The sequence below is a fragment of the Daphnia pulicaria genome, chromosome 3 (assembly GCF_021234035.1).
Source record: "Daphnia pulicaria isolate SC F1-1A chromosome 3, SC_F0-13Bv2, whole genome shotgun sequence".
Classification (NCBI taxonomy): domain Eukaryota; kingdom Metazoa; phylum Arthropoda; class Branchiopoda; order Diplostraca; family Daphniidae; genus Daphnia; species Daphnia pulicaria.
The window spans coordinates 3,369,825-3,394,097 of NC_060915.1; the positions used below are offsets into that span (position 1 = coordinate 3,369,825).

The window sequence follows — 24,273 nt, forward strand, 5'->3', positions numbered from 1 at the left end:
AACGCGTAAAGAGAGACGCGCCACTGAGCTAAGAAGAAAAGGTGTTGGTTATGGAGTAGAGGGGGGCGATGTCGTACTCGTTGTCGCTTTTGTTCAGGGGTTCCACGTGCCAGTCACAAGCCAGCAGAAAAGGAAAAAAGTGAAGGTTTCCTATCCTTGTGTATATTAAACGAACGGGCAAAGTCGGCCGGTTGGCAATGAATGATCATCCGATGATGTCTGGACTGTCACTGACGTTCTTCGCTTCATTAAACTCCCTCTCTACTTCTTCCACCTTCCATTTTTTTTCTTCCTGCTCTGTGTGTTATGGCATTATCTTTGAAAAAAAAGCTTAAAGAGAGGAAAACTGGACGTCGGCTGACTGCTGCCACATTAGTGTTATAAAGGGCCCAGCTGTAATAATAACATCAAGAATACGGCTGATTTCTTAGGCGAGGCACGTGCCACCTCTCTACGAGAGAGGGGGACAATTCAAATGGATTTACCAATTGAGAGTCCAAACAACAGAAAAGAAGAGGGAAGAATTCAATCAGCAGTTAATAAAAATGGAGTTTAAGGAGGGACTAATCGTGTCACTCCCCTCCTAACGTCTTCTTCCTGGACTATATACATAAAAGACATTCTACGTCAATGCGTCAAAGTAATAAATGTCGAAGCATAGGTTCTCTCTTTTTTGTTTTCTCTCCCAATTGAAATGGCCATTTCCAGACAGATGCTAGAGTTCGTCGAAGATAGATTTTACCTGCGGATTGATTTTCCCGTTGGCCGACAAAATGTTATTCTTGGGGGCTTTTTTTTATATGGTTTCCATGTTTATTGGAACACGCACGTATGCAGAGGTCCATCTTGGTAAGGAAAAACGGAAATGTAAAATAACCAAAAATCTTCTGGTCCGTGGTCTTGCATCTAATTCCGGTCCGAAGTAAAGCCTCTTTTTTTCTTTTTCACAATCCAGTCAGAGAGACATTTATTTTCTCAACTACTACTACTACAACTCTCCTTTGTTGTACATATCCGAGTGAAAGGAGCCAACGCTTTCGCCTGTCTCTTCTCGATAAATTTGTATAAGACTTGAGAATAAAAAAGCAGCCCGTAGTAAAATGCCCCTGAAACTTTTTTTCTTCAAGGAGCGCAGCAGCAGCAGCAGCAGCAGCCCAACTTATACTTTTATTTATTATTTGCCCAGCTGTTTCCGGAATTATCTCTATGGGGTGCGACGGTTTTCGTCTTTTCCCGGAATGGATCGTGAAAACGCAGAGAGAGAAAGAGAAAAGGGTAAAGAAACAAATACATATCCGGCGGTATATAAACCCGGAACGATAAAAGCAGCGCGAAAAACAATAACACTCTTGCTGCTGGCTGCTGGGCTGCAGCGAACCCTTGACAAAATAAGAAGAAACGGAATCAGATTAGAAGGGCTCAAATCCTATGAATAAAAAGCAGTCTGGGAAAAAAAAAGATCCACCCAAAAAGCTCCGCGGAGGATTGAATAATTCGCCAAAATCGAATTTGAGTGGTGCAGAGGCGCAGCTTTTTCTTGGTATAATATTGTTATTGAAAGAAATTGAAATGAAGAAGAAGAAGAAAAAGAAAAGGCGTTAGTTGGGGTGATGGAGGTTACTCAGGTTAGCTGCTTACATGAGGTGAAGACATGTCAATCCGGAGGAGGGTGGTAAATGCTGGGCACTAATGAAAGCCATTTGGTCCACGCGGCCGATCCTCCGTCGGAGGGAAAAAGAAGCTGTTTCTGCTGTGGAAAACGGCGGTCGTCTCTCCGACAGCTGTCGATCCGTTTTTGACGGATTCGAGGCTCTACTGATCTTTTCTGCTTCTTAGCTCCCCTGATTGCTATCCAACACCCGATATCACTTCCGCCTGACTGCACGGACAGAGGGGAACGTGATACTACTCGGACGAGGGGAAAATTGAAAATGTTGGTCGAAAGAAGAAAGTTTTGGGTTCATCTTTTTTCTACTTCTTCTCTTGTTCCCCGTTGGCCAATAACGAAGATAAAATAAAAAAAAGCCCAGGGTCTTGCATTAATTAAATAAATATATCCAGCGCCAACCCCCCCACGCGCGTGTGTGTATAATTTACCCATTGATTTGCATGCCTTCTCAATCAGCTCGAAATGAGTTGGCAAATGGCCCATATCAAAGTCTATATAACTTTCAGGAGGGGAGCGCAGTTATTGGAAACAAATGGCGCCAACTTTGCTTTTTCTCTATTTACTTTGCCTGTGCACTATTACGCCATCCTTGTTTTTTTTTTCTTTTTCCCTGTTATACCCTCGCCATATATAATGAGGGGAGTGCAGTGTGCGTTTTATGCTTTCCTACTTAACTTTGTATCACTTTTTCCGTTCGCAGCCGGCACCACCCCATCCATTCCGGCTTTCGTTTTATTGATATTTTATTGCTTTATATGGAAATCGTCTGCCGGGGTGTTGTAGAAAAAAAAAGAATCACGATCGCCAGTGTTACACAAGAGATTGTTGCTGACGCTGCGATGACGTTTGAAAAACTGGCGCCTACAGAAAATCGCAGTCAATCAGAAATGGTTTTCAACTTTTTTTGTTGTTGTGGGGTCTACGCTTCAAGGTCTATAGGGTTACTGGATCATTAGTAGTAACGTAGAGATTTCTACTTTTGTATATCCGAATTGTCGGGGGGAAAATAACGAGCTGCTCTACCCAATAATACCGTACACACACTTTTTTTTGTGAGTGTGGACCCTCAGTGTGTAACGTATTCAGGGCTGAGCTTGTGTCTGATGGCAAAGCTGTTAGACTTGTTAGTCGAGGATTTGGTCAGTCGAGCAGTTGCAGAATCAGCTAAAGACCCCTGGCTCTCTCTCTCTGCACCGTTTCTTGTTGGCGAGTTTATTGGATGTTGTTGCTGCTTTATCGTATTTCTAGCGCCACTAGATTATGTATATAGTGCGTCGTTAGTATTAAACCTTTTACTAGTGGCTGGAAAAATCAATTGTCCAGGCTCCTTCTTCTTCTTCTTCTGCCTGGCGGTTTTGTGTCAGCGGAGGGTCCCTGTGGCTGTCGGTGGCTGTTTAGTATGTCGAACATGTGGGGGCTTTTCTTTTTTTGTTGGGAGATTCTCTCACTGTGCAGGACACGCTCTTACCGCACCAGCACCCACCCACTCTCCCGCTCACTACTGCATACAATCGTAAAAACTCGTGTGTCTTTTTTCATTTGTCTAGCGAAAGCGTGTCGAGTGTGTTAATGTCCATTGGTGCGTTCCGTTTGGAAAACCTAATCAACTCAAGAACCCCTCCCACGTCTCTCCCTTTTTTGTCGATTGCCTTGTCCGTTTGTTAATAGACTCGAGTTGTTTTTTGTTTGTATCCACGATTTGATCCTAGGTCGTGAAAGAAAAGAGACACACAATAATAGTCAGCGATAAATTGTGCAGCAGAGATGACGATGATGGGACGGCTGAATCAGCTACTCTGTAATAGATATATGTATAGGGAGTAATAGACAATCTTGTTGATTGATATTTATGTTTTCCTTGGGCTTCCATCAAGAAGCCGAGAGACATAACAAAAGCTCCAAGATCATCGAACGTCTTCTGCTGGATAGCGCCCTAAGAGGCAGCACCGTTACAGAGCTCCCGACAACATACTTAGTTTTCGTTTACTTTTTGTGATAATTGTGTTTCTGTCGTGTTGTTTTGATGTTTCTAGTCTCCTGGTTCTTTTGTTTAAGTCTTGGACTTCTCTTGCCCCAATGTTTGTTATTTACTATACGGTCGTTGGGCATTGCTTTACGCCCTCCAACAAAGCGTTGTAGACGTTGTGGCGAGTCTGCAAGGAGAGCAAGATTGAAGAAGAAGTTCCTGCACTGCTTGCTGATTAACGCGAGATCCATTCTGAGGAATAAGTCTGTCATACAACACCACATCATCTTTCATGACCTTGACTTGCTGGCTATTACAGAGTCCTGGCTCCGCGAGGACGAGGGTGATGAGATCCTACGCGAATTATGTCCAGCTGGCTATGTATCACTTCAGAAGCCACGGGTGGGCAGACGTGGTGGAGGAGTTGCAATTATCTGTCGTGATTCCATTCGTATACGCCTGCTTCATCTCGACTATACTGCTACCTCTTTTGAGTTCCTGGCAGCATCGCTGACAATCAACTCCACTTGCTTTGTCCTACTCATAATTTATCGCCCTCCTTCATCGAAGCCAAGTCAGTTCATTGATGAATTTACGAGTTTGCTTGAAGTACTGGTGCCTGCGCCGGGTCTTCTACTTATCGTTGGTGATTTTAACATCCATGTTGATGACAGTTTGTCCTCTCTTAGTCAGTCCTTCACTTCGCTTATCGGTTCTTTTGATTTGCGGCAGCACGTCTCTGAAGCAAGTCATGTTGGTGGTCATGTGCTCGATCTAGTTTTATCGCGTGCGGCTGACAACTTCTTGTCTAATGCTATGTGTCCGATCTTATCACTGATCACTATGCAGTTCATTGGTATGCCAAAGCTCATCGTCAAATGCGTCCTGTCAAGGCAGTGCAGTTTAGGAAGCTCAAGTCTATTGATTTTGCCTCTTTCTGCAATGATTTATCGAGGTCGTCACTTTTCGCCAGCCTGGTGACTGATTGCCAGGAAGCGGTGATAGTATACAATGCCACCTTGTCTAGTGTCCTGGATGATCATGCTCCGCTTATAAGAAGATGCTTTACTGTTCGTCCTGACAACCCATGGGATAGTGAGGAGATCCATTCTTCTAGAAGGTGTGTTCGGAGGTCTGAGCGACGCTGGAAGTGGACTAAGTTGACAATCGACAAGGAGATTATGCTTCGTGGACTTCAAGAGCTGCACAACATGATCAATAAAGCAAAGACAACGTTTCTTGAATCTCAGATACAAGAATCGTCTCGGAAGAAGGTGTCTCTCTTCAGGCTGATTGACCGAGATTGGAAATGGTCATGCAAAATCACAAACACTTAAAGACCTTGGCCCAGAAAAGAAATCAAGCTTCGGTTCCAAACATGTTCAAATCTAGTTCAGTCAGCACAATAGCACCAGGTACAATTTTTCTATGGACTTGGTAAATGGGTTTGCTTTTTTTAAATTAAAAATTATGGATTACAAATGTGGACAGTAAATTGGTTCGTTATTTATTAGTTATTAATCAAACGAGGTCAGCACTTGCCACAGTCTTGATTCCTTGATTCCTCCCCGTTTTCTGACCAGTGTCTTTCTCTTTGCAGGAATTTGAGTTCCACGGTGTGATGCGCTTCTACTTCCAAGATGCAGGGCAGAAGATTGCCACCAAGTGCACCAGGGCCATTCCATGGTATTTCAATTTTTTTTGTCGCGGTACCTCACCGATTTTGATAAAAAAAATACTGTGTGTTGTAAGTCATGGTTACATAACACTGTGAAATTTTTAAATTTTTTGGATCAGTGGTTGAGCGTGAATTGTCGTTCCAAATTTCCGGTTTTTTGCGGAATCGTAGTGTGGAATTTTCACTAAAACGTAAATAAAACGGCGGCGGATAGAGCAATTGAGATCGGACAAAAACCAAAAAAAGGAGAAAAAAAAATGCAATTTTTTGGTTTGTGTCCGAGTCTGATTAGTCATTAGCAAGGTTACGCAATCTTCATTTAAAGAAAAAAACTTTAATGGCTAATATCTCCATTCTCGAACGGCGAAGCTGATCGCGACTTGCGCCATTCGATAGCCCGTCTTTATGTTTATTTATCCTGTAACAATTTCCCTCCTTCCAATCTTCGTGTTTTAGTTATGAATTATTTAAATTTGTTCGTTTTCCCTATCTCTATACATAGGGGAGCTGTAAACGACGCGCGCGCCCCCCTCTGGGAGAAGTGTAAGGTGCGATGGCCCCCGTGTTAAAAGATAGGGGAAACGAACAAATTTAAATAATTCATAACTAAAACACGAAGATTGGAAGGAGGAAAATTGTTACAGGATAAATAAACATAAAGACGGGCTATCGAATGGCGCAAGTCGCGATCAGCTTCGCCGTTCGAGAATGGAGATATTAGCCATTAAAGTTTTTTTCTTTAAGTGAAGATTGCGTAACCTTGCTAATGACTAATCAGACTCGGACACAAACCAAAAAATTTCATTTTTTTTCTCCTTTTTTTTGGTTTTTGTCCGATCTCAATTGCTCTATCCGCCGTCGTTTTATTTACGTTTTAGTGAAAATTCCGCACTACGATTCCGCAAAAAACCGGAAATTTGGAACGACAATTCACGCTCAACCACTGATCCAAAAAATTTGAAAATTTCACAGTGTTATGTAACCATGACTTACAACACACAGTATTTTTTTTATCAAAATCGGTGAGGTACCGCGACAAAAAAAATTGAAATACCATGGAATGGCCCACCAGAGTTTCTTCTACAGGCTCCACGCAGGCAGTGATTGAAACTCTGATTGAGAAATTCAGACCAGACATGAAGATGCTGTACATGACGGAATACGCGCTCTACGAGATCCACCCCAACGGTGGTATTAAACTATTAACGGCCGAAATGAATTTGCGACTGTCGTCAAGGGCGAAATGTAAATGTTTTTTTTCTTTTTATTTCCAAGCAGAGGAGAGGTGCCTGGGCGTCGACGAGAAACCGTTGCTGGTCCAGCTGAATTGGCACAAGGACGACCGCGAGGGCCGTTTCCTCTTGAGACGGGCCGACGAGAAGTCGACTCTGCCCGCCCAGCAGCCACCGGAAGAATCCAGCTTCCGTTGCAAGCTCTCGAAGCGGGAGAAGCGCAACGCCAAAAAGGAGAACAAACTGCGCAAGTTGAAAAGTTCAGACAACGACGGAAGTGGCGGCCAGGACGGCGAGAATGGCAGCAAGAACGGGACAATGGCCGAGAAGTTGTACACGGAGCTGCCGGAAACGAGTTTCACGCGCTCCATCAGTAATCCGGAAGCGGTGATGCGTCGGCGGAAGTAGCAGAAACTGGAGCGCAAATTGCAGCTCTTTCGCTCAAAAGATGGCGGCCCCGACACTGGCGGGACCCTCAATGTAAATTTTTCGACCTCCCCACAAAATGTTGTTTATTGTTGTTATTGATTGATTAATCGATTTGATCATTGTAGATCTACGGGGAGAGTTTGTGTCGTGACGTGCCTTACAAGACGCTTTTATTGTCTGTCCGCGGGACGGCGGCCTACGTGGTGCGAGAGATGCTGGACAAGTACGCGCTCACCCGAGAGGACCCGACCAATTATTGCCTGGTCCAGGTGACGAGATCGCCACCGAATCAACAGCAGACGGGCAACAACAATAGCGAGCCACCTAGCGAGTACATTTTGGAAGACGACGAGTGTCCTCTCTCCATTCTGATGAACCACACGCCCGGCTCAGGTAACACAACTGAGAATAGAGCACAGAGAACAGAGAGAAAATAGGAGGAGGATCCTCCTGGGAGGGGCGGCGGTGGGATCGATCGCTTTTGGGTAGTCGTCAATTTAATTGCTTTTTTTATCGGCGGGTTTGTGTGTGTTGCTTCGTTCGTGCACTCTGTTCGGTTGCTATGGGTGACACTCACGCAAGTCGCTAGACTAAGTCTCTGCGTTCGTGTTGGACGTCCTTATTTTTGAAAAGGGCAAAGCGCGTCGCTAAGCAACGACGGCGACAAGGAAAAGAGAAACTGATGTGCAGCGGGCGGGGAGAGGGACTGATCTCTCTCTCATGACGGGACGGCACTCAGTTGTGTCTCAGCTTCTGGCACATCCGCCTCGTCTCTCTCTGTCTGTCTCGATCCTATTTTTCTTTTCAGTTTCCCCTTGAATTGCTCCGGAATTTGACACTTTTCAATCGTCTTGGTGGTGGAAGAAGAAAAAAGAATTCCGGCAATCAAAATGATAGGCATGTGGTCGTTTTCGGCTGGTCACCGAACACGCAACAATTCTACTTGCAAACGCGAAATCCTACTAAGATTTTGACAAAACAAACCGACCCCAGACGTTTCTCTCTTTTGTTTCTTTGTCCTTTTTGTGTGTCCAGTTGGGTTGCCATGATGCCAATGTTCGTTTCTTTCGTCCACAACAGGTCCGGTCATGTTTCACGTCAGGAGGCGGCCGGCCGACAGCAATTCGCAGACTGCACGTCGTCGCAAGAAGAAGCTCAGCGGAAGTGGAGGAAGTCAAGGCGGAGGAGGCAACGACAATGCCAATTCGTGCGGCTCTGGTAGCGGATCCGTTCATCGATTGACGGGCGTAGGTGATTTGGCGTCGCCCGATCAGGATCCCAAGCAACGCACTCTGCCCTACTTGGTGGAATTGAATCCGGACGGAAGAGAAGTCAGACAGGGCAACCAGATACGACGTCATTTCGTTTCTCCCACAGTCACGGAAGTCGGATCAGAACGACCAGCACCTCCGCATCCTTCCTCGCCCATTTCCGGTGAGTTTGACTCAACTTTTTTTTCCATCCGCAACTTGGATTGATTGAATTACAATTTTTTTTTTCTCTGCGCCAGTTCCGTCGATTCAACTTTTCGGGCCCGGAATCCATCCACGCCACTGCGTTCTCGCCCACACGGAAGGCATGGTGACGTTGACACCCTGCAACCCTCAAGCGGAGACTTACGTCAATGGCCAGAGGCTATGCGAAACAACTTTGCTCCAGCACGGCTGCGTCATCCGCTTCGGCAATTCAATTTCGCTTCATCGATCCGGCCAGCGAGTTCCGCACTCCCGCCGCCTAGACAGCACTCAATTACGAGCGCTTCACTGGGCAACCGGGCGGTGCTAATAGGGCCGTTTCCACTACACCGTCGGCCAGTAATTTGATCCCGTCGGTCTCGGCTTCGGCTGCCGCTGCCGTTGCAGCCATCGTCGCTCCTCCCCCTCCACCGCCAGACCGTTGTCGTTCCTGGAGCTGATCCCATTCTCCCGGCCGTCCTGGAACTGCCCGAAGACGTCGAGGATGCCTTTCTCTACTCTCTCATTCCAAATTTAGGCAAGTCCTGGGAAATTTCATGTCATTTTACGTCAGTTATTTGATTAAATTTTCTTCTTTTCCGCAACAGACACGAGGCAAATCGTCTTCAGACTAGCCCCTAGCCCGATTCCCTGTATCTGATGGCTCGCAACCGAGCCTCGACTCACTTCCGGCCGGAATTGAATCCCATGGAAAGGGCCCAGCGTCTAACGCTGAGTCGGGTCGGTGCCATGATGCAGGCCATCGTCCGGGAGCGCAACGCCGACCCGCCCTCACTCGCCTTTTGGATGGCCAACGCCTCTGAGCTGCTCCACTTTCTCAAATCGGATCAACACATTTGCGCCTTTTCGCTGGATGGACAGGATTTGCTGGCCGAGGCCGTTCAGATCGCCTTTCAGAACGCCAGCGTCTGCCTGACGGCCAAGCTGCTCCAATCGATGCCGCCCATGCTGTCGAAGCCTACGTCGCAACAGGTGGCCGAAGGGCAGCCGGAGCAGCCGGAAGAAGAAGCGGCCACCGCCCAGGTCTTGTCGGTCCTCTCGTCAACGATGGGCCTGTTGCATTCACCATTCAGCTCTTTTTCCAGCTGTTTCACGCCCTGAACGCGGCCCTCTTCAATCGGCTCGTCGGCCTGGATTCGCTTCGTTTGCCCGCTTCCGCCTCGCATCATCTCCTGCCACCCCCTGGTGCCAATCTCTGCTCTCGCCAGTGGGGCCTGGCCCTCAGTCGACGGCTGAGACGTTTGGAGGCCTGTACAGAGAGGCAGGGACTCGAATTGGCCGCCGACTGTCACTTGGGCAAGACATTTGCATTTTCTGAGCCTCGAGCAACATTTCCATCATCCAATCGAAAAAGGTCGATATTTATGGTAACCACGATTTTATTCCCAGTTAAATTAAAATTGAAAAGTGAACATTAAGGAGGAACTTAGTAGTTGTTGATAGTATAAATTAAATTAACTCAGATTACACCTTAATCGATTTACTGTTTTGGATTTGTCTCGCAGATTACTCCGGCAGTCTTACTGCAGCGATAGTTGTCCCAGTGCCATTGATAGTAGTCGCCGTAAGGGAAACGTAGACTAACGCAACTTGCGGCCTCGCTGTGGTCACCCATTTTCCAGTTGGTGTACGTCATTGGCTTGTAGGGCCTGAAAGCCCATTCCCATCTCTTGTCTTTTCTAGAAAAGTTACCCGAAGTCCAGTAGTCCGAGTAATATAGTCCTAAAAAGTATTCATTCGATTTTCGAGCACATAACTAAAAGAGTAGTATGATGTTACCATTTGATTGTTCAGTAATTCCTTACCTGGATTTTATTTGCCGTATCCAAAAATCGAATAATCCTCTTCATAATCTTCAATCCTGAGCAGAGTACGTCATCTCACCGTCTGCAAAATTCTTTTATTCCAGCCCACTTGAAATAAGAAAGAATGTGAAGGAACGTCTGAATTCGCCTTCACAAAGCAGTAGCATTTACCACCACCCCTGTAAAAACATCTGACGAAATGCGGACTTGCAAGGAAATAAGGACATTCTTATGTTAAATAAAATCAAAATCAACTGATTCAGGTAAAATTTATGCAAAAACAAATTTCCGCTCAACTGATAATATCTCAAACTATTTTTGAATCTACTTGATACTATTGTATTTACTTCAGGCCTAATCGTTGTTATTATTTTGGTTGTAGTTTTCGGCTTTCCTGTAGTAGTTGGTGGTGGCGGTATATGCTGTTGCTCTTCGCTGTTGTTATGGCTGGCATAAAAACTCCTGCTGTCATCAGGAAAAGGAACCAACGACCTCTGCAAGTTTTAATCATCGCCTCCAACTTCGCCTGTCGTCAGTGAGGAGAAGAAGATTGGAGTCATTTCTAACAGAGCTGTTCAGTCAAGACTACTCGTCTTTTAATCAAGTAAGCGCTCTTTTTATACCAACTTGGATTATAGTTGCAAGATTGTCCACTTGTTGCGAAACGTTATCCGAAATGCTTTCAAGTGATTACAGAATAGTTTATCTGGGTCTCCTTCTGAGGTAAAAAGTCAATCGAATTCAATTTACCGACTTCGATCAATGAACGCAACATCACCCTGTAGTTGTTGCATTTGTTTTAGCGAGACCGTTAGATGCAATTTCTTCATTGGCTGTTGGTTTTTATGTTTGTGTGTTTGTTACATGAAGAACTCCGTATTTCGCATATCGTTTCTTTATTCTTTTCTTCGTCTACTTTATATCTTAAAAAAAAAAAATCGCCCCCCGTACTCATCACTCCCATTTCGACTCATCCCATCTTCTCTTTTCACCACGTCTTCTGATCTCGTCTTCTCATCTCATCAAATATTAATGGGTTGTCAGGGAAGGTGCTCCGATCATGCATAAATAGAGAAATAAAGACAAACAACTTAGGACTACTAGGACATAAATAGAAAATGAACCCCAGTCGTAAATTCTCTTTAAGCAAACATTTTGTCAATCTTCATACCTCTTCAGTTGACTTGAATTTCACATAAAATGATAAATTACTTGGATCAAGGATCAAAATCAAATATGCAATAAACAGTGATAAATTCTATGTTTGAAATTCTTTCATCAAGTTCTGACTCGAGGAAAGCCACTTCTTGATTTATAACTTTTTTTGCACATTTGGTGCTAATGATTTTGATGTGCTATAGACCTGTCAGGCCATACTCGTTCAAATTGTATTAACGAATTCGTGAACAATTTATTAAGAATACAATAAAGCATTATCACATGAAAAATAAAATAAAGATACATCAAGAGCAGTCAAGAAAAATAAATTTCAAGATTTTCTGTGAAATGAAATGTGAATCGATAATTCTAATCAGTGAGTGAAAGGTAGAAATCAAGTAATATCATCTGAAATTTTTTGGTGAATGTATTTAATTGAAAACAAACTTGGGTAGGTAAACGGAATAGCACAAGGTTGGGGAATACAGGAACAACTAATTCCATCACAATCTCATTTATAGAGAAAGGAAAAAAATAACCAAAGGAAGGAAAACGGAGGACAATAAAAAAAAACCTAAGCTAATAAAAAGAATTATGCATCACCCACAGCCGATTAAATTAAAACTGGTGGTTCTAATACCTAACCTAACCACCTGAAAATAAATTTGCAGATATTAACAACAATTTCGATTTCCATTTTTGATTGTTTATGTATATGGGAAAATTATGGTTAAATTTAGGTCTCAAGGTGTTGAGGAAGAAAAGAGAAAGGCACATGTTGAATTCGACCGGAGGACCAACCCTGCAAATAGGAACGTAAAAAAAAAAGTTAACTCGAGTGTTTTTTTAAATTAAGAGTTGCAAAAACATAATATTACCACAGTTAGAAGGGCTCCGTTTTCAAAATCAGGTTTAAATTGAATCGTAGTTGCCACTTCATCAAGTGTCAGTTCTCCTTTCATCACGCCACTAAAATGAAAGTGAGTGTTGAAATACGAATAATATTTTTGTAAGTAAATATTAATACCATGGAAATAAACTCAAAGTTGGCGAATATCGGGTGCGGAATAGGGCCACATAAACTCCACCTAGGGCCACCCTCCACATAGAGCCACTGAAGTTCGAAAAATGACAGCCAATCTTTCTCCTCGGGGATCCCACACAAGATCTTGTACCAGACCACCGAATCTGCTTTGAAGCGATCGGTAGTGTGAATGCTAAGTTGTGTTAGTATATAAAGCCATACCTCTCAGTTTCTTCTGTTAGAGACTGAGTTTCTGTGAAGTCAGCTACCCAGTGATCGGAACGTCATTTCTTGACTTAAGTATTTTTTTGACTTAAGTCGTGACTTAAGTCGAGAAAATTAGAACTTTGACGTATACGTTGACATTTGACTTAAGGTTTTTCAAAAACTACGTTTTGACGTTGACTTTTGACGTATTTGACTTTTAAATTTGACTTTTAACGTAAAAGTCAGAGCACATATCACGATATGGCAACGTGCTATTTTTTTGTCTGCTTCTGAACTGTCACTAACTCATACTTAATTCTGCATCTGCTGTCTACAGCTCTACAAGTTTGCCTGTGTTACTTCTAGAATTTCAATGGCAGCACCCAACAATTTATCGTTGCCTTGGTTTGAATCAGGAATATTTTCTTTTTTTAAATTTAGTGACGAAGTCATTAAACAGTTCACAGTAGATCCTAATTCAAGTATTGCAGTGAGTAAGGCAGCTAAAGCTGCGTTACAACAACAGTACGTACATGGTAGTTGTAAAAGTTGTGGATGGAAATCCAATGTCCACTTTGGGAATCCGTCAAATTGGGTTCGACACCTTAAGGTAAGACGCATGCTTTATTTGTTTAAGATTATCATTTTGATTAGTTGTTATATGTTGTAGCAACATCCTAGTGTTCTTGAGAAGTATAAGGAAATAACTTCAATGAAGAAAAAGTCAAAACGTGTACGCTCTCCAGATTCATCTTATTTGCCAAACCAACCAAGTGCAAAAAAATTACGTGCCAATGACGGGCAAGAAAAAATATCAGCTGCTCTCAATCCCGATACTATTTCCAAAAAGAAAACGGTGCTTGCAGAAAAAAAAAAAAAATTAAAGAAAAACTTCCAGACGAATTGCAGGAAAGAATTACGATGCGAATTTTTGATTACATTGTTGCCGACGCTAGACCTATTTCCACAGTTGAGTCGACGTATTTCAGAAATATGTTGAAAGAAATTGACCCGCGAGTAAATATCTGTAGTGTTAAAACTCTTAAAAAAATTGTAGCAAAATCGTATCTAGAGTTTAAGACAAAGTTGAAGGTTAAATTTCAATCGGTCGCTTCGGTTTGCTTGACTGCTGACGTCTGGGGCTCGCTTAAGTGAAGCTTTTTGGGCATTACGGCTCATTGGATAAAACAAGACGAAAGTGGTATGTTGACAAGAAAATCAGCTGGGATAGCGTGTAAACGTTTTGAAGGTAACATTCATTATTATTTAGTTATGTTATTTCGTTGTATATTCATATTTTTATAACTGCAATAGGAAATCACAAGTATGATAGAATAGCTGAAATGATAGATGGTGTTACGACAGATTTCGCCTTGCATGCTAAAGCCAATTCTGTAGTAACAGATAACGGATCAAACTTTGTTAAAGCTTTCAAAGAATTTGCTGTGAGTTTTTTTTTTCATTTTGCTTTCTTTCGCTTTATGCTTTTTTATCAGTATCAACAGGTTCTAAATAATGGAAATAGTGATAATGACGACGAACTTGACCCAACTATAGAGAATTTAGTTGAGCAGATGGTAGACCATGACGATCATGAAGAATTGACTGAATTACAAGAGGCAGCTAATCGTGATCAACAAAAAGACTCGACTTATGACCTTTTGAATAATATTGATTTGGAATCCGAGATAATTTTACCAATGCACTTAAGGTTTGGCCCAACTCTTTATATAAAAGCAGTAGCACCATCATACAAAATTAACCCTTGCTTTCTTATAGATGCGCCCCTCACACACTGAACTTAATTGCGAGTACAGACATTGATTTATCTAAGTTTGACAACAGAACACTTCCAAAGAAGCAAGCACTAAGAAAAGCACTGGGGAAAATGACTAGTCTATGGAATAAAATAGGTCGTTCCATTATTTCAGCTGAACTGTCCCAAGAAGCCTTTGGTCAGTATATAACATTATCTAGAACTTTTTTTGCCTTATTTAACTGTTTTAATCTTTGCCTCTTACCAGGCGTAGCTCTTTGTACTCCCTGTCCAACAAGATGGAACTCAACGTATGACAGTTTAGACTCCTTCCTATCCAACAACAAAAGCCCCGACTGTGGTAGCTGAGCTACCACAGTCGGGGCTTTTGTTGAGGAGCTCTGAAAAAATAAAATTTTTAATGGCATATAATATTATATAAAAAATTCAGTAGATCCTACCTTATCCACACAATAAATTAAAGGGTGGACGGAATCTGCTAAAATAGCTTTCGTTCCACACGGGCTCCATGCCGCTGCCTGAATATGACCGTCGTCCATCACATCCCAGATCTCGGCTGACCATGTTTTGGTTTCCCAAATTCTGAAAGATGACATTTTTGTAAAAAATTTTGAGTGTGTTTCACATTCTATCAAATAGACAGTACTTAGGCTACTTGAATACGTTTCCTGGTGTGCCCGCTAAAAGACGATAACCTGTTGGGTTCCAAGTCAGAAAAGTGTATCCTCCTCCACGGAATTTCTGGAGTAAGGTCGCTTCACGATTTTCGACATTCCATATGTACAGGGAAGAATCTTTTGCGCTACCGGAAGCCAAATATTTGCCCTACAGCATCGTGATTCGGATAGCATAAATTAGCATGATAAACGATGAAGAAATAAAATTTACCTGAGGATCCCAGGAAACAGTATTGACAGAAGTTGAATGAGGCAAATGAGTTAAGCATGAGGCAGACGGTCGAGTTCCTAATGAAGCTGGATCGATCGTCCAAAGAGCCACTCCCAAAGCGCAACCAACGGCTAACTGAGCCGAACACATGGGTCTAGTAAGAATATAATGTGTAACGAGTGAAGAAACCCTCATACACAATTTATGTAAAATAAAGAATAAAAAATACCTCCAAGCTAAAGATGAAATGTCTTTCTGTGATGAATTACGGACGACAACTGGAGTGGACGTAGAACCGGTATACACGAGTACAGTATCATATGTACGAGCCAGCTAAAGATGAAAATGAAAAGCGGGATGTTGACGTCGTCAAGTTATTAGTTAGCACACGGAACGCTTCATTAACGTCCGCCTCAGCACCAGCGGCGGCTCCATCCAAGATTTCAATTAACATTTTTTCTCTCTTTTCCTCTGCTGTATCACGCAGCCAAATGAATAATGCAGATATCCGCCGACGCTTTACAAAAAAAGTCTATGATGCAATAAACAGCGACAGGCGTGTGCGTCGACACGTCTGTCATTTTTACCAACGCACATCCACGCACATTTCTTTCAAATTTTTTTTGTAGTATACTTTAAGAGATGATTTCGCAGTTGTAGTAGTGGCAAAATAGCGTGAGAATGTTCCTCCCGCCACCCCGTCGAGACTTTCAAATCAGCAATTCAAAAAGCCACACGGAAAAAAATAAGAAAAAAAAAGATCAAAAAGGTCGGCGGGAGGACTGAGGCGCGTCAACATTTGACCCGATTTTCTGAAATATTTTTCTCTGATTCGAATACGGGAATCGTGGAATCGCATCACGAATCATTACACTGCGTCGAGTAATCGAGTTGTTGTGTGATGTTTCTTCATCTCAGCCAATTCGATCGTGACATGCTGGAGCGCAGCAGATCGCGGCTGGCCGGCCGGCCTGTCCGCGCGGGAACTGTAAATAATTATGGATTGGATTTCGGCGATAGGCAGCAGCAGCAGCAGGAGCGCACTTGAGTCGAAACAGACCAAAACTTGGTTGGCTCACGCCACTCACGCCGCCACGCATAAATACAGCACCAATATTTTACGAGATGGCTCCAAACTCAGGGAGGGAAATAAATAAAAAAATAATAAAATAAAATCCTATACTATAATACAAGACGCGTTTTGGGAGGAGGAGTTTTCCGTGTGCTCACGCGCTGATTGGTCGCCGTGGTTGCTACCTGTTTTGGGTTCTTTACCCTCAAGGGAAAATCCTCGAGTTGCAAGAGGGGAGGCTGAGTCGCTGAAGGGGGGATCGAGATAGGGGAGAAAATGTGACGAAAGGAACACGGAAATTCGTTCGTTTTTTTTTACCTACGATAGCTGTTAAGCGAAAATGACGTTTGTAAAAAATGAACTTCATATTTGACGCTAAGGGAAATGTGTTCAAGAAATAATAAAGACTAAAATTGGCTTACTAAAATATAAATAACGAGACGGCAGTATGTGAATTTCACTCACCACGGTTGGAGCTACGGCAAAGTATGTAAAGGGTAGCAGAAATAGAACAATGTGAAATTGCTTTTCTCACAAGGAAAACTGTTGAGATTAAACCAGCATTTAATTCAAAGTTTCTTATGGAACTTAGAATTAAAAAGGAGGATAGGCCCGCTGGCCCGTTTTCAAGGAGAAAGAAAATCGCTTAAATTTTTTAAAAGCGGGTCTTCTTTGTCGAGTCAAATACTATGGCTACTATATCTAATTCATCGCGAAAAATATTGTTACCTATAAATAATAATGAAAACCCTAGAATTAACGGATAATAATAAAAATAAAAGACAGAAGAAAACCAATTTGATTCACGGTCAAACACAATGCAATTGACTCAATTGCCACTCGGAAAAACGTGAGTAACGAGTAACAATTCAATACCAGTCTTAAAATTAATAAAACCGGAGAATTAAAGTATAAGAAAAAAAACAGAAGAAAACGAATTTGATGGTCAAACACAATGCAGTTGAATCAATTGCTACTCGGAAAAACGTGAGTGACGGGTAACTAATCAAAAGACAACAATAGCTACCAGTCTTAAATTAAACTGTTTGATTACGCATCCGAGACTAACACAGACCAAAATTTCGGGGAAAAGACGAATAGCTCTAACACTAATATTAAGCGAGGGGCAGACAGAATATCAGGCGACGAATCGACGGGCAGGCAACGAATATTGGGTAATAAATAAACTACGGACAAGAAATGAACAGGCTAATCAAGATATCACGCAATTAAAATAAATTGCAAATAAAAAAGTCTGTACAACTTAAAACGAATAAAAGAAAAAAAGTGATCAAAAAACGGAAATAGCCTATCAAGAAGAAAATTAACTCAAGTGGCAACAAGGTGACAATGAGTTTGACAGGCAAGATGTCAACAGGGGGGGGGGGAATTTAAATCACTCTGAATCAAAATAAAACATCAATCAAATCAATTGTAACTAAAAAATATTCGCAACTTAAAATGAATAAATGAAAAAGGTGACCAAAAAACGAAAAAGGTCTAGCAAGAAGAAAACTAACAAGGCAACGATGAGATTGACTGGCAAGATGTCAACAGGGGAGAAAAATATAAAAAAATGGCCAAGCAAGCACGGAAATTTGTTAATTTTTAAAATTTACGACAGCTATGAAGTGAATTTGTAAAAAATGAACTTCATGGTTAAAACCAAGAGAAATATGTTCATGAAATAATAAATACGGGAATCGGCCAACTAACTTATAATTAACCAAACGGCAACGTGTGAAATTCACTCATGTTGGTTTGAGCTAGGCAAAGTATATAAAGGATCACGGTGATAGAATTAATTGAACCGCTCTATTTCTATTGTAATATGTTTATTTGACGGAGAAATAGGGCCGCTTTGAATGCTTATAAAATTAGTCCTGTTTCGTAGGGTTCTATAGGACTGTCTAAAGTAAAAAGAAATTTACCTGGCAAAAGGAGAATGACAAGGAGACGTATAAGGAGTCGGATAAAATTTACGGGCAAGATGTAAAATGGGGGGGGCGGAAATAATTCAATCACTATGATTAAACTTAAAAAATATTCAGCAATTCCAAAATTTCAACATCGACGACTCTGTAAAAAAAAACTAACTGCCACTAACTTAGCCGATACAAGCGGAAATGGAACGGATGTCGCGAGGATACCTCCAGCGTGACTCGAGCCCGCGAGGGTGGGGGCCTCGGAGGGGCACCCCCGCGGCCGCGAGAGGAGTGCTGGAGATCCTCGCGGCTAAAGAGTGGAGCCCGCGCCAAAAGTTGCAACATTGACCAGTCCATAAATAAAAACAAATAACTGCCACTAACTTTGGTTAGGATAGGTAAGGTTAGGTAATGTTAGGTAAGGTTAGGTTAGGTTAAGTTAGGTTAGGTTAGGTTAGGTTACCAAGTGTAGTAGCTCCAGAATAACAATCACGGCGAAGCCGTGAACAGAAAATTTAGGATCATCACGGCGAAGCCGGGAAATTCACATTCTGTATCATCACGGCGAAGCCGTGGAATTCTTATTCGGGATCATCACGGCGGAGCCGTGAAATTCAAATTCGCAATCAGCACGGCGGAGCCGTGAAAATCGGTAAAAGGTTAGGTTAGTATAAGTTATGGGTTTATTTTCGAAGTAAACGACGGGAAAGGTAAAAGTCCAAATCGCTTATGAAAAACACGAATCCACGTTGCCTTGGAAAATCAATTACGCACCAAATTCTTATGTTTCCGTTACGTTAGCTTACAACAACGCCAACTTATCCCGTAGGTTGGGCAAGTTGGCAGACTTTTTTTGCAGTTTTTCTCAATTTAACAATTTCGTGTAAATGAACATTGTAAACAAATACGATCAATTCATAGAGAATTGAAATCTGAATCTGATTCATTCATTCAATTTGCAAAACGTGTGGTCAAAAAATTCAAATAAATTCACAAAAAGTGACCCTGTCAACTAGACCTCCTCTCCCCTATTTCTGATTCATAGAGAATGAGAAACAAATCACTCTGAATACAAAACTAGAAACTCCAAAAATTCTAAGATCGACCATTCTGCAAATGAAAAAAATAACTGCCTAACCTAACCTTACCTAATCTAACCTAATCTAGCCTAACCCAACCCTAACCTAACCTAACCAATTCCCATTCGATATCATCACGGCGAAGCCGTGAAAATCAATTTCGGGATCAGAACGGCGAAGCCGTGAAAATTAGTTTGTTAATTTAGGATAAGCTATAGGATTATTTTCGAAGTATTGTCGAACGACGGGAATAGTAAAAGTCCAAATTGCTTACTAAAAACACGAATCCACGTGTTTCCGTTCTGTTAGCTTACACCTGGCACAAGAGTACTAGTTTTCAAATAAAACATGTCGACGTCGCAGAAACTCGAGAGCGACAACAGCTGCCCCTATGAGTTCAGTTACACGACGCGGATCTCCGCTGCCAAAAGCTGAAATAATTTTTGAACCATTTTCGTGAATCTATTTAGAAACGGCAAGAGTCGCGAAACCGCTACTTCCGCGGGCACCGACTGCCGTCGTCGCCCCCCGTAGCGGATCTAATGGATTGGCAAAAACATGAGATGAATGAACTTTGAAATTTGAAACAAATTTTTGAAACTTCCATTCAGGATGATGAAAGCCAAATGACGTGCAGTGCAGACCTAACTGAGGAGCTAAAGGTATCTTTTTTGTAGGTGCCATCTCAGGTTTACCCATCCTACAACCGAATGACAATCAACAGGCAATGATACAGCAGTTATACCACATCTCCACCCATTACTGTGACCACTGAGTCAAGTGACAGCATTTGAGTTGTTTCCCCTTTACGACAACATCAAGACCAGACGTAAAATGATTTTACCTCTCGTTCCATTTGGCTCAAGGAATCGGCCTGAATCAACTACCAAAGCGCTATCTTTACTTAAGGTTTGATTTTCTCAACGTTTTTTCTTTTTCTACGTCTTCACGAAATCAAAAAATAAATCAGCACAAGTACGAATAATCACGTTGGTCAGGTGAGTTAAAATTAGTAGTTGGTAGTTGAGGTAAACCAAGAAGAAGAAGAACCAACCATCATATTCAAAATTTCCTTAGAACTTGTTAAGTGTAGTTTCTTAATCATATACAAGATGGAGAATCCATGTTTGCGTATGGCGCAATTACAGTTGAGAAAAAAGGAAATAAAAGATGGATGATGCTAAATTTCGCCGGTTGACCGCCCATATCATCGACAATCTGATGCCCTTGCCAATAAAAGTAAATCGTAGGAGGGACAACAATGAGCAGTAACAGAGGCCTGGTAGAGGAGAGACAAAATAAGTGTCAAGGCTGTTCGCTACCAAACGATGATGAGTTGAAATTGGGCCAATAAAGGATACTCCTCCCTCATTGAATTTGCTCTATTTTCATCTGACCTCGAATACTTAAAAATACCTCCAGCGTTTTTGCTGCGGGTAATCGACGTACCGATGGGCATTCTATGGGCCCAAAAATCCTCTGTATTCCACGTATTTGCACGGTGTGCACTTGTCTCTAGTTTGCTGCTGTAGTTTTTCACCTCTACGCCTTTGCGTAAATTTTTTAAATTTTAGTGTCTAATTGTGAACTGATTGGGTGGTTTAGGCAAGGCCTAAAATACTCTAATATACTAAGATTAAGCAAGTTTTTCTGGGGAGCGATTAGTCATACTAGGCTTCCGGGTTAGACTCATGACCCAAAGATCATGGGCCTTCGTACCAAGTCCCCGTTCGACCAGAGTCCTCCCCTCCTCCTGGTTTCACAGCGGGTGAGTGACCACCGGCGGGCGTTGGTTAGTGGTTAGTTAGTGAAACGGGGCCACAGAAAAGAAGGGAGCCCAGATATGCACTTGTAATTTAATCTAACTACACAATTTATCAGTCTACAATTCCAGAAATACCTTGTTGGTTTCCAAACCATATAACAGCTGCAAGGGAATAACCTTCCACCACGGCCTTAAGCTCCTACGGTCTACGGGAAGGAGCAGACGAAATACACGCGTATAGTACACGATTTACACGCCACACGCACACGATTTACCGCGGCCCCCGAAAATAGCATAAAATATGCAGTGTGCAGACCGTTCAACTGCGGGTTTAAAAATATTTCAAGGGGGAATAATCTAAAAATCCTTGCGCAATTAAATCCAATTTAAAAGTCGCGAAATTACGGACGAAAAATGTGAACTCGAGACAAGTTACAAGAAGCAAAAACAGGCACAGTTGGGTGAAAGGTGGCTAAGGAAGTCATTGAATCCAAGACATCCCCTTCGAAGGTGTGAAGAAGTTCGCAAGATGGAGCGCCATAAAGTTCAACCTATTGAAATGATGGGTTTTGCTTAGTTCCTTTGTATTTGAAAGAAATGTTTTCATTTTAATTACCCGACTAGGATCTTCAGCGTTGCCAACGATAAAAACGTCTTCGCGTTGAGGATGCCAATTGGCCTTGAATGGCGCAAGGAAACGTCCAACGTAGTTGTTATGATGGATGGATTTGATGCCTGTTAATGGAGTTCCATCTTATTCTAAAAATTTAACTTTGGTAAAAATTTGATTTGATTTTACATTCTGGTTCGGATTTTCCTTTCTGGACATCGTACAATGTTATAGTGTCATCGGCACCCGTAGTCAAGGCGAAGTTTCCAGTAATAGGAGAGAAAGACGCTCCATTAATTCGTTTTGATGCCTTTGGAAAACTAACGACTGGCACGGCAACGTCATTTGTCGCCGTGTATCGCATATCAAATATTCCTATTTCTCTATTGTTTTTTTTTTTTTAAATAAGTTGTTAATTTCATGATCTGATTTAATGAATTTATAACTTTTACCCGGTGCGACCGCAAGCGATAAACAGATTTTCGTCCTGTGGATGCAAGCTAATGGTATAGGTGATATTTTCAAAACACTGAATCGTGTTTTCAATTCTACAAGATCCTGTCCGCATGTCAATCACAACTGCATTTTCTGTAGATTGAAAATTAGGGGATTGATTTCTCGTGAACCTATTCATTAATGGACTTACTGTGCGCCACGATTAAAGTGGATCGATTCTTCTGTGCATGATCAGTTATCCTACTCGATGATGAATGGAAAATCTAACAGACAGCGGTGGCAAACAATAGGGAAAATGCCCTTATTTTGAATAATTTAAAAATATATGTGTACATTACTTTTTCACAGATGTTAGAATGCAAATTCAAACTTCGAAGACAATAATCATCACCGCTAGTTATCAGTCGCATTCGGTTTGAAGGGTCGAAAGTTATGCAGTTGATTTGCATTGTGTGGACCTTGCAGAAAGCCCGAACACCTTGATACTTGTCATCAAGCTTATCAATATCCCACAAACCTGTGTAAATTGTCGAGATTTACTATCATGAAATATGGCAAATAAAGGTAACAATATGTCAATACCAATGTTTCCGTAACGATCACCGACTGCAACAAGAAGTTTGTAGTTACTTGGATGCCAAGTAAGGCATTTTATATCGGTCTGAGATATTTTGGCCACTCCTTTCTCGTGAATGCTGAAGGATTTCATCAATTTCAAAAAATCTGGTTGGTCTACAGGTAATTCTTCCGATTCACCTTCTTTTTCTAGCAAAGGAATCATTTCTTTGAAGAATTTGCTATCAACAATAGACTTATGTTTCAATTTCGCGTCAGCCAAAGTGACTGGGTCCATACTTTTCTTCCAATCCTCTAATTTTAAAAGGAAAACTTGTATATAGCAGATTATTTAGGTCATTTTCTGTTGTTGTCATAATTACGTCTTGTGTAATTTCTGCGACTAGGAATTTCTATGGCCTTATCAACTTTCGTTTTCCTCCTGTAGACAGGTCTTTCATATTCATTGCTGATATCTGAAGATCCCTCTGAGCTTTCCTCTGAAGGTCCCCCTAAAAGTTCATCATAATTTTGAATTGGTAATGGAGTTTTCCTTGCTCTCAAAGATCTACTAATCGAGGTCAGGTCTCTGCTATTAAAAAATAGTGTGCATAAATATTTTCGAAATTTCTCATGCTGAAATCAATAAGAAAAGCGTTCTCAAGATACCTTTTATTCATATTTTTTTGCCGGTATAAACGTTTAAGAGCTCTGAACTCCTGCTCATTTACATCGTCGTGGCATCTCCTCTTCTTCTTCTTAGTTACTTCAACATTATTGTAGTTTGTCTTCGGTACTACTTTCATAAAATCCTTTTTTGCACCTCCAATAAGTTGTTGGAACATTTTCTCTTTCTCTTCTATGTTTCTTTGAATTTGCTTTTCATATTCTGACATTTCAGAAGTGGCTTTTGCATTCGTTTTTCTTTCACTTGTTTTGTTTTGTTTGACAGGAGTTTCATTTTCTTCTGCAGACTCCTCTGAAGATTCAGATTCATTTTCCTCAGCTAACTCCTCTGCTGAACATTCAGATTCATTTTTCTCAACAGACTCCTCCGAAGATTCAGATTGATCTTCAACCGCTTTTCTGACTGATGATAATAACCTTCTGAGAGTTTCTTGATCAAGTCTTACAACACGGACATATGGCTGAAGAAGTGTGAGGTGTTTTCCAATTAATGGCTTCTTTTTAGGAGGAATCCACTGACGAATTTGGGGCAGAGTTAACCAATGACATATCTGCAAATGTTGAGCTTCTTTTCTGCATGATGCCAAGAGAAGCAAAATATCTGTGCAATTTTGATTTGTAGCCCTATTATACATGGGATCAACCAAGTGAGTAACAAAAAAACTTGGCATAAACTATCTTCTTATAGAAGGTGAATTGATAAAAAATGTATTGCCTACCAAAGATGTACTGTACGTAGGTAAGAGAATTCCTTAAAACAACAAGGAACAAGCACAAGATTTGATAGCAAGTTAGCAACACTTAGAATTTGAGCAG

General features: G+C 41.7%; 4 protein-coding genes across 4 annotated transcripts; 2 read left to right on the forward strand and 2 right to left on the reverse strand.

Annotated features, from left to right (window-relative positions):
* Window positions 1-6,368: 6,368 nt before the first annotated feature.
* On the forward strand, window positions 6,369-8,759 carry LOC124328467 (afadin-like). Its single transcript, XM_046787239.1, is given in 5 exon segments — window positions 6,369-6,504; window positions 6,592-7,025; window positions 7,100-7,367; window positions 8,055-8,408; window positions 8,485-8,759. Coding segments are annotated over 5 exon segments (1,467 nt in total).
* A 3,937-nt stretch (window positions 8,760-12,696) lies between these two features.
* LOC124328468 lies at window positions 12,697-14,768 on the forward strand. The gene is made up of 3 exons (XM_046787240.1): window positions 12,697-13,892; window positions 13,958-14,354; window positions 14,423-14,768. Exons 1-3 carry the CDS (start codon window positions 13,847-13,849, stop codon window positions 14,766-14,768), a joined length of 789 nt encoding a protein of 262 aa, XP_046643196.1. The 5' UTR covers window positions 12,697-13,846.
* A 65-nt stretch (window positions 14,769-14,833) lies between these two features.
* LOC124328470 (aladin-like) lies at window positions 14,834-15,611 on the reverse strand. The gene is made up of 4 exons (XM_046787241.1): window positions 15,538-15,611; window positions 15,309-15,462; window positions 15,076-15,245; window positions 14,834-15,002 (listed from the first exon to the last, which is right to left on the reverse strand). Exons 2-4 carry the CDS (start codon window positions 15,456-15,458, stop codon window positions 14,834-14,836), a joined length of 489 nt encoding a protein of 162 aa, XP_046643197.1. The 5' UTR covers window positions 15,459-15,462; window positions 15,538-15,611.
* A 5,820-nt stretch (window positions 15,612-21,431) lies between these two features.
* LOC124329384 (WD repeat-containing protein 76-like) lies at window positions 21,432-24,234 on the reverse strand. Its single transcript, XM_046788451.1, has 10 exons — window positions 24,177-24,234; window positions 23,440-24,081; window positions 23,154-23,362; window positions 22,798-23,085; window positions 22,554-22,732; window positions 22,406-22,478; window positions 22,212-22,347; window positions 21,949-22,142; window positions 21,766-21,884; window positions 21,432-21,700 (listed from the first exon to the last, which is right to left on the reverse strand). Exons 2-10 carry the CDS (start codon window positions 23,664-23,666, stop codon window positions 21,551-21,553), a joined length of 1,575 nt encoding a protein of 524 aa, XP_046644407.1. The 5' UTR covers window positions 23,667-24,081; window positions 24,177-24,234; the 3' UTR covers window positions 21,432-21,550.
* Between the last annotated feature and the right edge of the window lie 39 nt (window positions 24,235-24,273).

Bases quoted from the DNA above. Each gene is read 5' to 3' on its own strand.
- LOC124328468 (XM_046787240.1), top strand. From the start codon at position 13,847: ATGTTGACAAGAAAATCAGCTGGGATAGCGTGTAAACGTTTTGAAG. The intron at 13,893-13,957 runs GTAACATTCATT...TAACTGCAATAG, and splicing joins AGCGTGTAAACGTTTTGAAG to GAAATCACAAGTATGATAGA. The intron at 14,355-14,422 runs GTTTGGCCCAAC...GCTTTCTTATAG, and splicing joins ATTTTACCAATGCACTTAAG to ATGCGCCCCTCACACACTGA.
- LOC124328470 (XM_046787241.1), bottom strand. From the start codon at position 15,458: ATGTGTTCGGCTCAGTTAGCCGTTGGTTGCGCTTTGGGAGTGGCTCTT. The intron at 15,246-15,308 runs GTAAATTTTATT...ACGATGCTGTAG, and splicing joins CTGTTTCCTGGGATCCTCAG to GGCAAATATTTGGCTTCCGG. The intron at 15,003-15,075 runs GTAGCCTAAGTA...GTCATCTTTCAG, and splicing joins ACACCAGGAAACGTATTCAA to AATTTGGGAAACCAAAACAT.
- LOC124329384 (XM_046788451.1), bottom strand. From the start codon at position 23,666: ATGTCAGAATATGAAAAGCAAATTCAAAGAAACATAGAAGAGAAAGAG. The intron at 23,363-23,439 runs GTATCTTGAGAA...ATTTTTTAATAG, and splicing joins CAAAAAAATATGAATAAAAG to CAGAGACCTGACCTCGATTA. The intron at 23,086-23,153 runs GTAATTATGACA...TTTTAAAATTAG, and splicing joins TCGCAGAAATTACACAAGAC to AGGATTGGAAGAAAAGTATG.